The 15,746-nt window shown below is 38.8% G+C and overlaps 1 protein-coding gene across 2 annotated transcripts in view; it reads right to left on the reverse strand.

The window, feature by feature from the left end:
- Positions 1 to 14,884, reverse strand: part of LOC128260583 (netrin-B) — a 76,011-nt gene extending 61,127 nt beyond the window's left edge. The window contains exons 1-2 of one of the 2 annotated variants that reach the window (XM_052993722.1): positions 14,133 to 14,884; positions 11,643 to 13,165 (exon numbers count right to left, since the gene is read on the reverse strand). In XM_052993722.1, the coding sequence (XP_052849682.1) occupies positions 11,643 to 13,165; positions 14,133 to 14,134 (1,525 nt within the window). In that variant the 5' untranslated portion in view covers positions 14,135 to 14,884. Of the gene's footprint in view, positions 1 to 11,642; positions 13,166 to 14,128 lie in introns of both variants that reach the window. The other variant, XM_052993723.1, reaches the window with a different exon arrangement.
- Between the last annotated feature and the right edge of the window lie 862 nt (positions 14,885 to 15,746).

Genomic DNA, 15,746 nt, shown 5'->3' on the forward strand with positions numbered 1-15,746 from the left:
TAATTATTAAGAAAACGAAATATCAATAGAAAAATAGTTGATGGTTCATATAATTTATTTCCCATAAAATTTAAAAATAATTAATTTTATTCCAACATTTTTTTAAAAATGTATAATATTTAAATATATTTATCAATAATTTGTTAACGAAAATATTAATATGAAATTATTTTATATTATTTTAATCCCACTTTATACATATCTCAAATTTCTGTCACATATTTTAAGCCTTTAAAAGCTTTAAATTCCTTCAAATTAGTTAATTTCTCTAAGTGCATGTAATCGCAGTTGTTTGTTGGTTGTTTCAATGTTGTTCCTGTTGTTTTTGCATCGGCTGCGGCATAAAACAAAGCATTTGGCAATTAAAATACCGCCGGACGGCGGCTTTTCACAGGTGGCCACAGGTGGGCAGCAGGGGCATTTTCCTGGTGTTTTCCGAGTTTTGCTGCACAGCCACAGCTGGAACAAGTGAAGAAGGTCGAAAGGCATGGAAAGGAGTGCAGGCCGAGAAATTGCATTTTCATTGAGTCAATTGAGCAAGTGAGTAACTGAGATATTGAGCGGCTGCAGCCGAACAACCCGCAAATGCCAAAAGGAAATGGGGGAAGCGTCGGAAAAGCGTTTACAAAAGCAGAGCCAACATCGCAGCATAAGTCAACACTAATTGCAATTTGCAGCTAAACACGGACGGGCTTAGATAGAAACGGGTTGAACATGGTGGCGTGTATCTATGGGATTCATCATATAAATAAAAGAAGATAGCGGCGAAGGAGAAAAGCACAAACAGAAACGAAACTTTTGCTATTTTCAATCTAAAAGAGTGCAAGGATTTTTTCAGTTCCCCAACGGATGGAATGTGACTAAATGAATGAATGTACATTCATTCATATACGCAGAAAAAAAAATTGAACAAGTAACTCAAGCTTACAGAATTGATTTTATATACATTTTTAAGCTCATATTCATTAAAATTTTATATAGTTTACGAATTAATTAAGGATTAAATTTTGTATGAATCCGAATGAAAAGTGCATTTGTATATATATATACATATATATATACATATATATAATTTATTATATAATAAGCACATATATTGTAAATTAACAATTTTTTAACGTATAGTATTATTTTAATTTACATCTTTCGTAGAAAAAAAATTTCCTGTAAATTTTCTATAAATATATATTCTTGGCATTTCAATTTTAATAACTATGTTTTGTCAATTCTTATTGTTATAATTAAATTATTTACTTAAATATTACATTTTTTCCTTTTGTATTTCCTATATACTTTTGGATTGCATTAAAAAACACATCTGCTTGTGTAAATGAGAAATCGACACGTTGGCAAATTTAATTTGCACAGCTCAATGCAAATGAAAAGAGTTGACACACAAGGAATTCAAAGCAAAGGAAGCTAAAGTTGTGAATGGAGCTTGCGAATAATTAGTGAATAATAAGTGACAGTGCGAACTGCAAAACTCAATGAACTTGAGTGCAGAAAATTATAAAGGTAATACTTTTCATTTGAAATGGGCTGAGTAACTAACGTGTGCGTGTTTTCGGTCACGGTCATGTCATTGGATGAATAAAAACAGAGTCAGCAACGAACTTTGAAGTACCCATGCGTGAATCATGCCTCTAATTTACATTATTAGCTAATTTGAACGCCAGTATCTAGAGAGTGCTTCAACAGAATTATCTAAAAAATTGAATTCTCGAACTCGAGAAAACAAATGCACTTCATCATGTCGTTGTCGTCCCATGTTTCCAAGAAGCAAAATCCCGAAAAGTGAAAACAAAACCAAAGCCCAGCAAAAACAGTTTAGGAAAAACAAGTAGGAAGACGAGGACATCCTACTTCTGGGTCGTTTTGCGTTTTTGGACCAGGATATTGGAGCAGCAAAAGCCGAGGGACGACTAAGTCCAGGACCAAGCCCAGGACCAGAGGGTAAACAATATTAAAGCAAACAAACCGAAAGGAAGAGAAAACAAAACACATACAGCCAAAACAGAAAAACGAAGTAAATTTCTCTTTTCAAAGTGAAAAGCGAACAAATTAATTGAAATATGCTTCTGTTGCTGGCAACAGGAGCAAATAAGTGGCAGTGAAATTCAGAGGCACACAAATCATGAATTTTTGGCTACATTTCTTACAAACTGATTTTATTATATACAATTTATTCTAAGCGTATCAATTAATTTATTCCTTTAACATGGCAGCACATGAAAGACTGTTTAATTAGTGAGTTATTTCTGTGCTTGTATGTAATAAATGTAATTATCTCAACCAACATTTTATCTTTTCAATTCTACGACGAATTAAGCAAGTCTTTAAATTGTTCTCTTATCCATTTGATTGATTGAATTTTGTGACTGCTCAACAATTATAATCCCTTTATTTTCACTTAATCGAAGTTGCAATGGCCTGGCAACCACAGTCTGCATATGCAAATATACGGATGGCCTCTTCAATCAAGTAATAAATTAGCAACTTGTTTGTCGTCCAAAGAGTGTATCTTTTCATTTCATTTCATTTCATTTCGTTTCGTTACGTTTCTTCTTTGCCTTTTCTGCGGTCACAGCAGCAACACCGTCAAGAGCAACAGCATTTTGCCAGTTGTTTGATATCATAAATTACAATTTAAATTTTATAACGAAAACTAATTGGAGCAACATCAGCCACAACAGACAGCGATGAGATGGAATGACGACAGACCCGAAAGCTCTTTGAAGTGCTGTGACTGTGACTGTGGCCCAAAGCAGCGGATGATGGTCGATAGGATAGGAATTTTTGGTCTCTTAACCACAACTGCAACAGCTGCTGGGTCGAAAAAAAACAAGAGTCATAAAAACATGACTTGATGCGGTCAATCACTTCCACTTCCATATGAGAACCAAAGAACGAATCGCGTGGGCGGTGGGTTTTATGATAAAACTTAAGCCGCTTGCGGTCCACAGCCGCCGAAAAAAACAGCCAGTTATTATCTTAAAAGGCAGCGACACACTGAGGTAAATCAAATCTGGTTTCCAGATTTTGGAAAAAACTAGCCATTTTAGATTTATCTAGTTTTGGTTCGGTTTGGCTTGTTCTGATATAATACAATGCAAATTTGTTCCATATAACAATATATATCTATAGAAATCTATTAATGTTTTGTGAACAGCTCTTTATTTGGCAGAAGATTAGACGGTGGTGTTTTGGGGGCTGCTTAGTAATCGAGTGTCAACCAAATAACTATTTTTCTTGTTAATGTGCTTATCAATAAGGCAAACGTGTTACTTGTGCATTTGACAATCTTTTTAAGAAAATCGAAGTGTTTTCTGAACCTCATATTCAAAACTAATTAATAATTTTTTAAATAAATAAAAAATATATTTTATTGGCTTATTGAAAAAGGTTATATGGTAATTTATTTAATGATCGTTAAATGTATTATTCAGTTCAACAAACACCTTATAAGTTAATAATAATAAATATTCTTGTTCAATTAAGGTATTAAAATAAAATACAAAACAAATAAAAAATTAATGTTAATTTTGGAATAACAAAATTTAAAAAGGTAAGGGTGTTTATTTTATTATTCAATAAACGTTAATATGTAGTTTTAGCATACTTAAATTCGCATGCACCAAAATACCAAACAAAAATTTATGTTTATTTGAAAATGTACTTATTTCAAATGGATAAAGGATCTATAAGATCTATCAATGAACCTTAAGAGGTACTATATTAATATTATGATTTGCATATAGTATCAAAATATAATATGTTTTAAGCCTATCCTAGGGTTCTATCAAAAAAATAAATGGAGGTACTACATTCTTAAAGAAGTGCCTACCCAAAGCCCTTTTTCCCTCAGTGGGAGCCCCACTTTTCGAAAAAAAAAACGTTGAAAAAAGAATCCGAAAGTTGAACGTAAGACAAGAAGCTATAGTAGGTGGAAGGGGGCTCTTAAGGGGGCGTGGCAACTACCGAAGCGATGCGTTACTATTGTTGTTGTTGTTGTTGTTGTTGTTGTAGCCCGGCGCCAAATGCTTGCGCAAATTAAAAAGTAATTGCTTGAGAAAAAGTCAGAAACAGAAAATATGCAACAAACATCAGCAGCAGCAGCAACAGCAGCCGAAGAAGCGAATGCGGCGTTGATGGCTTCCAGGGGAAATCGAGTGGATTGGGGATGGAATTTCGAGGTGGCTCACAGTTTGTGTAGTTGAAAGGTTTCACGTTGCCAGCAAAAAGCCAAAAAGTCATCAACTTATCGTTGTTTTTCGGTTAAGAGTGTGGGCAAGGGCAAGGGCGTAGTCTTTCGAAACAATAGAATGCAATAGAAGCTGGTTTTTGAGGCGGGTTTTCCCGACGAACCAGCGGCAATCTTGCATCGCTCCACGGCCGAGCAATGCTCGGGGGAGCAATTAAATAGAAGTAAAAGTGATGAATCAAACACTGGCACTGTACGAGAAGGAATTAGAGTGCTGGCGAGGCCATTAGTCGGATATGGTTGGACAGTTGGAGGCTGGCTGCGACTGCGACTGTGACTGTGACTGCAAGGATCTGCGGATATTGGAATTCCCCGGGGAAAATCGAGTACAGTCGCCACGCCGGCAAATGTACTCCTTACGTCAGCAGTTTCCCCTGCAATCGAGGTCGAGCTAGTCTTTAAATGCTGATTTACGATATCTTTGTAACAAACTTGCGGTGGACTAACCAAAATTATTCTTACAAAAAACCTTGTTCTGGTTATTTCAAATTGAATTTTGTGCCCAAATATTTGAATCTATGTATCTAAATATTACATATCGTTTTATAAATAACTAAAACCAAACTAATATGTATCACATTGCCTAAAAAATTTGAAAAAATTATATGTTAAACATGATAATTATGAATTTACAATGACAAGCCAAAGTAATTATAATTTTTATTTAATCGCAAATTTATTAAAGTCATATCCTTTATGCAAATAAATACTGTGGAAATATTAAATTACTTAAGAACAGACTAACACTTTGACTTATCTTTTTGTTTTCTTTTACAGTGTTATACAAATCAGACACTTTTTTTTAAATTTTCAGGAATTATTTTCCTTGTTTTTACCCTTTGAATTTCCTTTTAAGTCCTGATGTTCAAAAACATTTGAGGGCCACATTTTCACATGGTAAACAAAGAGTGTAATTCAGCCTTATTAGGATTCCCATTGCGCATTTCTTAAATTCCGGGCATTCAGCTGAACAAATCACATCCATAACCCGTTGCCCGGCTGCATGCAAATTAAGTACAGTCTCCGAGTTTTGCCACTACACAAAGGACACTCATTATGCATTTCCATGCTTTGCCCTACTCCTGCTCCTTTTCCAGTTTTTTTGTCCCCCGATTCCCTTTTGAAAAACAAACGTTTTTTTACTACCACACACTTTAATACTTGGCATCCCATCCCGCCAGTCAAAAAATAAATAAATATAAAACAGTAGGCAAAAAGCACTGGCAACTAAGCAAAGCAATCGCAGCAAGAGCAATTCCAAAAGAAATGGAAGCTGCCAGAATTTTATCACATTGACACGCCCCGCCCAGCGCCCCATCTGGTGGGCCGGGGGGGGGGGGGGGGGAGGGCGGAGGGCGTGGCACAGGGCCACAGTGTTGCGGTTATGCAATAAAATGTTGCATTTTGCCTTCGGTTTTGCCAACTGCCTGGCCCAGAATCCTCCATGTTGCATATGTGCAACAACTTAACTGCCAACCGCTAGGTAACTCTTACTATTACTGCTACTGTTTCTGTAACTGCTCCTCCTGCACTGAGAAAAACGAATTCATTAAGCAGTTTTATGAATAACAAGTCGAAAATAGATTTTGCCTACATATAAATACCCCATTAAACTAGGTTATTCAACGGGCTACCTGTCAATTTCGGCAGTTTATTTAAATTTGTATTCAAACGAGTGGCTCCGATATATTTTCTGAATCAAAAAACATTGTATTCCAATGAACAATACAAGAACATTTTATTTATGTAATTTTGGCATAAACTGAACTATACATTAATAGCTGTATATTTGTACATTGACCATAAATTCATGTACATAGGTCTATTGGGTTTCTTTTGCTCTCAATGTCAATAATCTGAATCTCATTATTATGAGTGATTTGAATGATTTTTTTTACTTAATTGTGAGCCGTGATTAAATTTACTTTTTTAACTTTTTTGTTTAAATCATGGCTGAGCTACATGTTTAAAACATTTTCTTTACAACGCTTTTAACATAATCTTAAACTAAATAAGTGTGTTTAATTTTACCTATCCGGATTAATAATTATTAAAGCAGTTTATAATTTAAGTTTGATAAAATTATATTTGAACCTTTGAGCGATTTCATTTTGATTACTTATTATATTTATTATAAAGATATTCTGGTTTAATGGCTTGTCAAGGGAAAACATAGATTATAAAAACAAATCCAGGCGTCAGCATTCCCGTCAATATTATCAGCCCATATTGCTTATTTTTGTTGAGTGCATTATACTGCCACTGCAACTTAAGCTGGGGCAATTTGTTGCAAGTCAGTTGTGGGTGCCGGGGATTCGCGGCTCCGTTTACACCTCTCCCCGGACAGCACGTTAAATGCGCACAGCTGCCGGGATTACCAGGAGGAATTTGCAAATGTAAACGCAGCGAATTAGTCGCGCCCGGAACACTCCGAACAGCCCTCGGAAAGGACCACCCTCACCAGCAATAGCAAGGACAACGAAGGACTCACCCCCGAGCGGGGAATAGTAAACATATGAAAATCACACACAAATAAATGTTATAAACAAAGCAGCATCATTGAGCGCGAGGGAGTCCGGTTCAGTTCGGTTCAGTGAAATGGGCAGGGGACGAACATCGATGCCCCTTGGCTTGTTGGCTATTTCCCTGCGATTGCAGCCTGCCAAAAAATTAACAGATGTCTCGCATTAGATGCGCTTCACTCGACCCCAGAGACCCGCGAGCGGCGAGCCAATGAGGCGATTTGACCCACAGTGGGTCAAACGCACACTGTTTATGACTGCAAAATATTCTGGTTGGTTCTGGCCCTCAATTTCGTCCACTGAGAAACATGCCTTACCAACTTCTTTAGAAAATGTTCACTGCGTCGAATGTTTATGTTAAAACAGGTCGGAATAAATTATTCTTTAGCAATGCATATATTTTTTATGATTAAGATTTAATTATAGTAATTTTTGGTTTGAAAAAAGTTATTTATACAACAGAACTGTATAAATTATTGCTTAGCAGATCTGTGTGTTAATATTTCTGGGATTTAAAATTGAAATAGTTCATTTTATTAATAATAATTTAATAAATTAAAAAAATGCTTCATTATCATTAGAAAATTTTCAATTAGAAAAAAAACGTTATAATGAAAACTGATAGACATAAATTATTCTCTTTCGGCTATAATATGAATAATACAAAATATTGTATACACGATAATAAATGTTTCATATGATTAAAATGTTCCTTTAAGCAACTAATTTATTTTAAAAAGAGCAGTGGAGATTGTAAGCTCAAATATTAGTTGAATGGACAGAATGAACAGTAATAAAATAAATTTCAAATAATATTTAAAGTCTCTTAAACAAATCCGGACACTTTTTAAGATTGTTACCAAACCACTGTGCGCAACAACAATTGCAGACGAACCGGGGAAAATGGGAGCAATTTTTAGGCAAACGAAATCGAAACAAATCGCCAGCGAATAAAGCAAATCGCAATGAAGTATTGTGGGCGGACGGAGTGGCGGTAAAGCCGCGAGATAAGCCACACGGCAGCAGGTAGCAAAGACAAAATGTTTCGAGTTCCTGTTTCAATATTTACTCTCTCCGCCCAGACCTTTGTTTGGTCGCACGATTTATTTCCCTTGCAAAGGGGTATTCAAGTTTAGCCAACAGTTATTAATCTAACACAGTATTACCAAAAGAATTTCTAGCTTGTGGACTTAATTATTTATGAAATTATATCTCAATAAATGTTAAGACTAAAAAAACTCTAATTCTGTCCTTTTAATTATAGTAATATTTTATATGCTGCTATGATTTGAATATTTGAGGTTGTATTGTATATAAATTGTATATAATAGGGGATTAAAAACCCCAAAGAAACTTAAAATACATCGTTTTGAAGTATAAGCTTGCCATCATTTATATAAAGCTATTTATTTAAAACTTAAAGCAAGTGAGTGAAGTTCGTGGATTCGGTGTCCAAAAGAAAACAGTGTTTTTGGTAAATTGTTTCCTCGCTGTTTGTTGCTGTATTGTTTGCGCTTGTAAATCTTTTTTTGGAGCCAACTGATTCTCCAGTAGCCAAGTGGTCAGTTGGAGATTGTAAGTGCCGGCGAGGAGCTGAGCTAGACAGATAGGAATGGCAATGGAAATGGAAATGGAAATGGAAGTGGAAGTGGGACAACCGAGCTGGGACAGCCGGCGGCTGGAATTTTGCCCAGACATAAATATTTTTTATCACTTTCCGAGCGCTCCATCTTTTTCCAACCCTTGTCCCCGCTTTATTTCGTTGCATTTGTAATGAAGTCCGGACTCGGGATTCCGGCGGAGACTAATTCAAATTTAAGCCATAGAAAATTAATTTTTCGCCTTCCCCTGTGTTTTGGCCAAAATTGCTTCGCGGGGGTTGGCTGGTTGAAAAAGCTGATGGAAACGCACGGCAGTAGACGGACAACTTTCGGCTTATTCGGCTTATTCGGCTTAGTTTAGCTTCAAGGTCGATTAAGGGCCGCTGGCTGGCCGTGGGTTAAAGAGTTTAGGGAAATTTTTGGCCAGGATCTGGGGCTATTTGTTTACGGAGATTTACCGACATGAGGCAAAGAGTACCCGAACATGATTACAATTTAAATATTTTAATAGCTCATGATGATAAGTTTTCTCCTATTTAATTAGGTATATAAGCATGGTTTTGTACGTTAATGGTTTATTTGGGAAAGAGAGGGTTCTGCTCTTGAAGAGCTTTGGACAGAATCTTCTGTTCTTTTCCTAGGGAAATCACAAACTAGAGTACTTGAACTTGAATATAATTTAAATATATATCTTATTTTTAAACATATTGTCATTGTTTTTAAATGAGTTTGTTCCTATAAATTTTAATATTTTATTTAGTACCCACAATTAAATGATGATACTTAAATCTTATTTAGTAGATTGGCTCTTTTATGCTGATCAGTTTTCTCCTATTTTATTGTTTAAAAAGAAAGTACTTTGAAATTTTAATGGTTTATGGGGTAGCCACAACAATTTGAACTCCCATCCAATGGATAGTTACTAGTAGATTGCTAATACCCCGTACTTTTGTCTTTTCTCTCTCTTTTAAGCTAATCCTTTTCGCTTCAACTCGTTGGCCATTTCCATCGGCAATTGTCATGGGATTTTCTTTTTGCCATAAGCCATAAATTAGTGCCGACCGACGTTCCGTTGAGTCTTTAAGCTGACCTTCGACCCCCACTGACCATCAACTCCCCACACCCACCTCCAACTCCACCCACCCATTGGATTGGGTTGGATTTTTCCCCCTCTTGGTGGCTTTTGATTAATTCTGGATGAGGACGACAACGTCGACGTCGTCAATGGTCTACAAAAAGTTAATCGTTAGTAATTTATGGCCCTCTGTGGAGGCGGATAGGGGGCGTGGCCGCTAAAGGTGAGGCGCTCCAAAGTAGTGTGTGAATGGAGAATGGAACAGGATGATGATGATGATGATGATGATGATGATGATGATGATGATGATGATGATGATGATGATGATGATGATGATGATGATGATGATCAAGATGATGATGATCAAGATGATGATGGTCGATGGCATAAATGCCTTTTACAACAGCAAAAAAAAAAAAACAAAACAAAACAAAAACAAAAACACTCAGATGGAAATGCAGATACAGATATGTACTGGCTCATATTCTCTGTGTAGACAATCGTCTCGAGCCGAGACATTCAACTGCACCATTCCAAGTCTCGAATAAAACACCAAAAATGCAAAGAGTAGAATGTGGATGGCAATTTGAAGCGATGGCATCGGCATTGGCATCAGCATTGGCATCGGCATCGATGGCGTTTGCCAGTGCGAATCTAAAGTACTCAATGCGAGCGGGCTGAAGTGACGACAGGATGGGGAGGATCGATGAAGAGGAGGAGGAGGAGGAGGAGGAGGAGGAGGAGGAGCACAATTGCACAATGCTTGCAATTGAAAACGGCACTTGAATTGCAGTACCCCCTGAAATTTCCCGCTGGCCCATAAATGCACTCAATTGCACTGTCGTCCGTCCAGTGTGAGTGACCATGAAAAGACCTCTGCTCTTGACCGAGGGCAGCTCGAAAGATCAATGGCAGTGGAGCAGGGTGGTCAACAATGTGGGTTCAATGAAAGAATGGTTGCCACTGACGCCACATTCGCTTTATAAATGAATTAGTACAGGTCCAAAGTAGCTGCATACGTGTCACACATATAAAAGAGGACCTCAATTTAATTTTGTTTTTCTTCTCAACTCTATTCAATGCTCAACGCCATTGTTTGCTCCAAAAGAAGCTTACAACTTAATACTACTGATTATTTAAATCTGAGCTTAACAAGAACATTGTAAGGGTCTTCGCTTTTAAAACCAATTCAATTTAAACACTATATAGTTCTTTATCTTTTTACACTACATTTAGACGGAGCCAAACACTTTGTTGCAGATAACACTATCTCACTTTTATATTTATCTTGAGTCTGTTCAAAAATCGATTTAAATGCCAGCTATAAACTCTAGGTTAGATAAGACTTATTCATTGAAGACTGCTTTTAAGAACCCCAATTTCACTCTGATAATTGGTCCATCTTTAATTTCTTTATGGTAATTGAGTTAGAAATATGTTTGCCTGAAAAATATATATAGTTCATTATGGGCATTAAATAATTAAGAGACCAAAAACTTATTTTTGTGTGATTTTTGAACAATTTTAACCAAAAGGTTGAAAATTACTGCAGTACAAAATTGGGGTTTTGAGAGACCTCTTTGTTTCTAAAAGGTTTATCCATTAAAGTGACAAAGAGTGTACGGAATTTTTTTAAAGATAAAAAAGGGATCCAACATAGTCCAACCGTTTAAGAGTAAGTCAAAAGTAAGCTGAAATTATTATATGAATTTAGATAAACTTATTCAGCGTTTTCCAAATATACTGATCAGAAAAGAGTGAGCTAAAATTATAGATGTATGTTTTTTTTTTTAGATTTTGCAAAATAAGGAAAATGGGATTTTCACCAAGTAAAATTCCAGAAACTTGACCAACATAAAATGTCTTTTCGGAGGAAATGTTTTCTCAAAAATGAACACCCAAAAGAGAATAAGCCAAGTTTATAATCGTTAGATTATAGAAAAATGAAAAGGGGCGAGCACCAAATAAATTTCTTAAAACTGTATAAACTAAGCATGGGTTTCAGGTTTTCCCCAATAAAGATATTAGCCCGAAATTGTTGTAGGCAAAAGGTTTTCCAAACGAAGGGAGCTGGGTATGCTGAAAATAAATTTCTTAAAACTTCTTGATTTTTCAAGGTTTCTTCAGTTTATTTTTTAACCCCAGCTCCACAGAAAGAAATCGGAATAATGTAAAGTACTCACTCTTGCACTCGTTGGCATCGTTGTCGGTGGCCCTGCCCCAGGGGCGGTCGAAGTAGAAGGGCTTGCAGCGTTCGCATTCGGGTCCGGCGGTATTGTGCTTGCAGGCGCAGGTCATGGCCAGCTTGGCGCTCATCTGCGACGTACTGCGTCCAAAGTGGGCGGCCAGCGAGGGGGCGGCGGGCGTGTCCTCATCCTGGCCATCCTGATCTGGATCAGGCAGTCCAGATCCCGATGTCGATGGCGATGACGATCCTGAGCCAACGGTGGCCACACATTCAGAGGCATGGCCATTGCACTTGCAACGTCCGCCGACGGCAAAGTCCGAGACGGCGTAGTGCTGGGAAACGGGCAGGTTCACGGGGGCGGCGGCGGCGGCGGCGGCGGCGGAGGCAGAGGTCATTGTGGTGGTGGGCGTGGTCTTGCCCGGAGCCGTGACCTTTGGCGGAGGCGTAGTGGCCGCCATTTTGCTCTGGTAGTGCTTCTCGTACACACTGCCCTTCTGTTTGCCCTGTCGCTTGGAAACGGACTCACCATCGCTGGCATAGTCCAAGTGCAGATGATCGTCGTCCAGTTCCAGATGCTTCTTGGGTTCCTCGTACTCATCGTAGGCCCCGTCGGCACTGTCATTGTCCTGCAGATTGTAGTCGTACTCGTCCTGCTCGCCATCCAACTCCAGATCCGCCTCATCATCCTCGTCCGCCTCCCGACTGCCGCCCATTTCGTCACTGAAGGCATTCGCATTTTTCACCTTCAGCAGTTGGGGCGGCAATTCCAGGCGATGGAAGACCACCCGAATGTCCGTGGCCGTTACCCAATCCTGCAGGACCAGCGACGAGTCCAGGTCACTGGCCGAGGGACGACCTTCCAACGTGTTGAAGGCAAACCGCTGGGCCGCTCCGCCCGTGTCGTGCTGCGAATTGATGCAACGCGCCTCCTGCTCGTTGAACTTGGAGATCTTGGCCCGATCGGGGCGACCGTAGAACTTCTGGCACTGCGAACTGTAGAACTGGAAGGGCTGCCAGGTCTGGCCAAAGTCGGAGCTCTTGAAGATGGCCAGCGAGTCGGGACGGGGCGATCGGGGGCAGAAGGAGAGCGATATGTAGGTCAGCTCGTACTTCTTGCCCAGCGAGAGGGTCAGGGTGACGTTGTCCGGCGGCGCGGTGTCCGGATCGTGGGGCACATTCACCGCTCCCGAGCGCCAGCAGGTCACGTTGCTCGGATTGTTCAGATCGGTGAGGGCCGCCGGTCCGTACCGCTGCTGTTCGCATGGCCGGCACTCGCCGGCGTTTCCATCCCGCAGCAGCTCACAGTACCGCTCCGGCTGTTGGGCGCCACAAACGCTGGACGCCTGCACCGGATTGCCGTAGGCGGCATTCACGAAACTGGGCAGGCACTTGCGCGGCTTGCCCTCAAAGTAGCACGGATCGTTGGCCGATATGCCGGCGGCGACGGCGAAGGATCCGATGGCCAGTGCCAGGATTAGGGGCAGGAGCAGGCCCATCGCTGTCCCTGTCGCTCTGACCCTGGTTTGGAGAAGGCAGAACTATATAGTCGCGGCTGGTTAACGACTATTGACACCCAGTAAGCTTCTCATATTCCCTGCTGTTAAAACTCGGCTAAAACTCGGGCTCTGCCCACACATACGCCAGTTTTCTCCGGGAATCACTTTCAAAAATTAAGGCTTTGTGTGCGCTGACGTTTAATGGAAACCTTTGCATTGACTAAAGAACTAGTAAAAGCCACTTAACATAAAATACAGCTTGTTGTGAGTCCGAAAAATAATAAGACTCAAATCATTTAAATGAATTTCACAATCATTCCAAACCATTTATTAGTATTTAAAATTTTAATGCATTCATGCGGACCTCTAATATAATTGCAATTTAAAATACATTTTAAGTGCATTTTGACAAAACTTTCAAAATATAAAACTTCCTAAAAGATTTTATAAATATGAGATGCCATTTCATGAAAACATTCTCTAGTCAGGTTAAAAGAAAAATAATTGATTGTATTCACTTTTTCTTTAAAACTTTTTTCACTTTAACATATTATGTATAAAATAAGTCCAGTTGATAAGTAGAATTTCTATCTTAAAGTCTTTGAGTTAAAGGCATTATCAAGTGGTCGCCAAAGCTAAGTAAACAAAAAAATAAACATTTTCAAACCAGTTTTCATTTGTAATTATGAATAAACTTTTTTATTGAATTATTTTAAAGTCCAACTTTCCTAACAAGAAAATAATTTCAGTTTTGCTAGAGAATGTTTGTCCAATGCTCGCCGAAATAAGTTAACAAAAAATAACTTGATCTTCCTTAAACATTTTTGTGGGTCCACGAATTAACTACTCTTCCATATACGATTAACTAGTTTGGTTTGTTTAAAGAGAACTCGGCAAAAGGTAAGGTAATTTAGCATTTTAATTTTTAAGTTTCAGATGACAGCTGGGGAATATTCGAAGCTTATAAGTTTACAGCGGCATTTACGTACATTGGCTCGAATGCGAAATACCTCGTTCTCCTCGAGTCCCACTATCTCTAACTCCTTCTGTTTCACTGTTTTTATGAACTGTGTTTTTTTATTTTTTTTTCGTTAGCTCTCTGTCTCAGTCACACACTCGCGAAGATCGGGGCGCGGAGTCGCGGTCACCAAACAAACAAACAACAAAAACAACAGGAAGACGCGGCGACGGCACTCGCGGCGTCACTGAGTCTGCCACAGCATGCAACAGCTGCCAAAATCTCAGTTTCTCCGATTTCGATTTCGATTTCGATTCTCTGTTGTCTCAGTGACTTCTGCTTCACTTCTCCAATTCTCCAATCCGATTCTCGGGCTGCGTTGCCACTCGGTCAACGGCCAGCGTGGTTCTGTTCGCCGCAACGACGTCCTCGCGCCAGTTTGCCCCCAAAAAAGGTCCTTATTGTTCAAAATTCTGTTGACTCTCGTTTCGTTTCGTTTCGACTCGTCTCGTTTCGTTTCGTTTCCGATTCGTTTCGTTTCGTTCCGTTTCTCTCGTCCTGTCGCACTAAACGATATATTCACCTCCCTGTCGGCGGAGGCTGTCGTCCCACTCCTCCCACACTCGACAACACTCGTCACACTCGAAAAAAAAGAACCGACGCACACTTCGGCTGAATTTCGTACGAGCCGAATTCGAAATCGCCTCGGAATCGAATCGCTCGCTTGCGCCGCTCTACGTTGTTCACCTGGGAAACGCTCGGTCGAAAGTGTTGTTGGCTCGCCCGCAAACAAAACACCATCCGCTGTGCGGATGTCGATGTCGCTGTGGATGCGGATGCTGCTTGGCAACATTTGCTTAGCCCGCAACATTTGTTTTTTTTTGTATTCGTATTTATTGTACTTTTATTCAGTCTTTTCTTTTTTAAAACTAAGTTAGGCTTACATAAACAGTAAGTCAGTAATATTAAAAAAAAAACTCTTGCAGCTATTGCAAAAATTAAATATTTTTAAAACAACTAGATTTTTATGCGTAAATTGTTTAAAAACACTGAAGCTAAAATAATTTTTCGGTTGTTCCTAAGGCAGGTATGTACAAGATTTCATTTTCCGATTTTAATGAAACTAAAACCGTAATTCGGAAATATAAATCCATTGCTATGTCCAAAAGAATTATTAAAAAATTAAAAAATTCTATATAATCATAGTTATAAACTGGTTTTACCTTTTTTATTTTAATAATTGGATTGCTCCCATGGGAACGATTTTGTTAAAACTAAGACTCTATACTGATCAAAAATATATGACATTTTAAAACAATACACGAAAGCTGTTAGTTGTTGGCTTGCCAAGCAAAACAACAAAACGGCGAGAGAGCGTGGCTTTGATTCTGTGCGGATGCTGCTTGTCAACATTTGTTTCGCCGGCAACATTTGTTACATCTCTCCGTACTTATTGTAGTTTTATTACATTTTTTGGTGCTTAAAACTTCTTTAGGCTTACTAAAATAAATATCTCTAAAAAATAAATACTGATCAAAAATAAATAATATTCCTAAACAATACACAAAAGTTGAAGTTGTAGGCTCGCCCCGCAAACAAAATACCAAAACACAGAGAGAGCGCGATTTTGTGCGGCTGCGAATGC

Source organism: Drosophila gunungcola, assembly GCF_025200985.1.
Source record: "Drosophila gunungcola strain Sukarami chromosome X unlocalized genomic scaffold, Dgunungcola_SK_2 000032F, whole genome shotgun sequence".
In the NCBI taxonomy this organism is placed as follows: Eukaryota; Metazoa; Arthropoda; class Insecta; order Diptera; family Drosophilidae; genus Drosophila; species Drosophila gunungcola.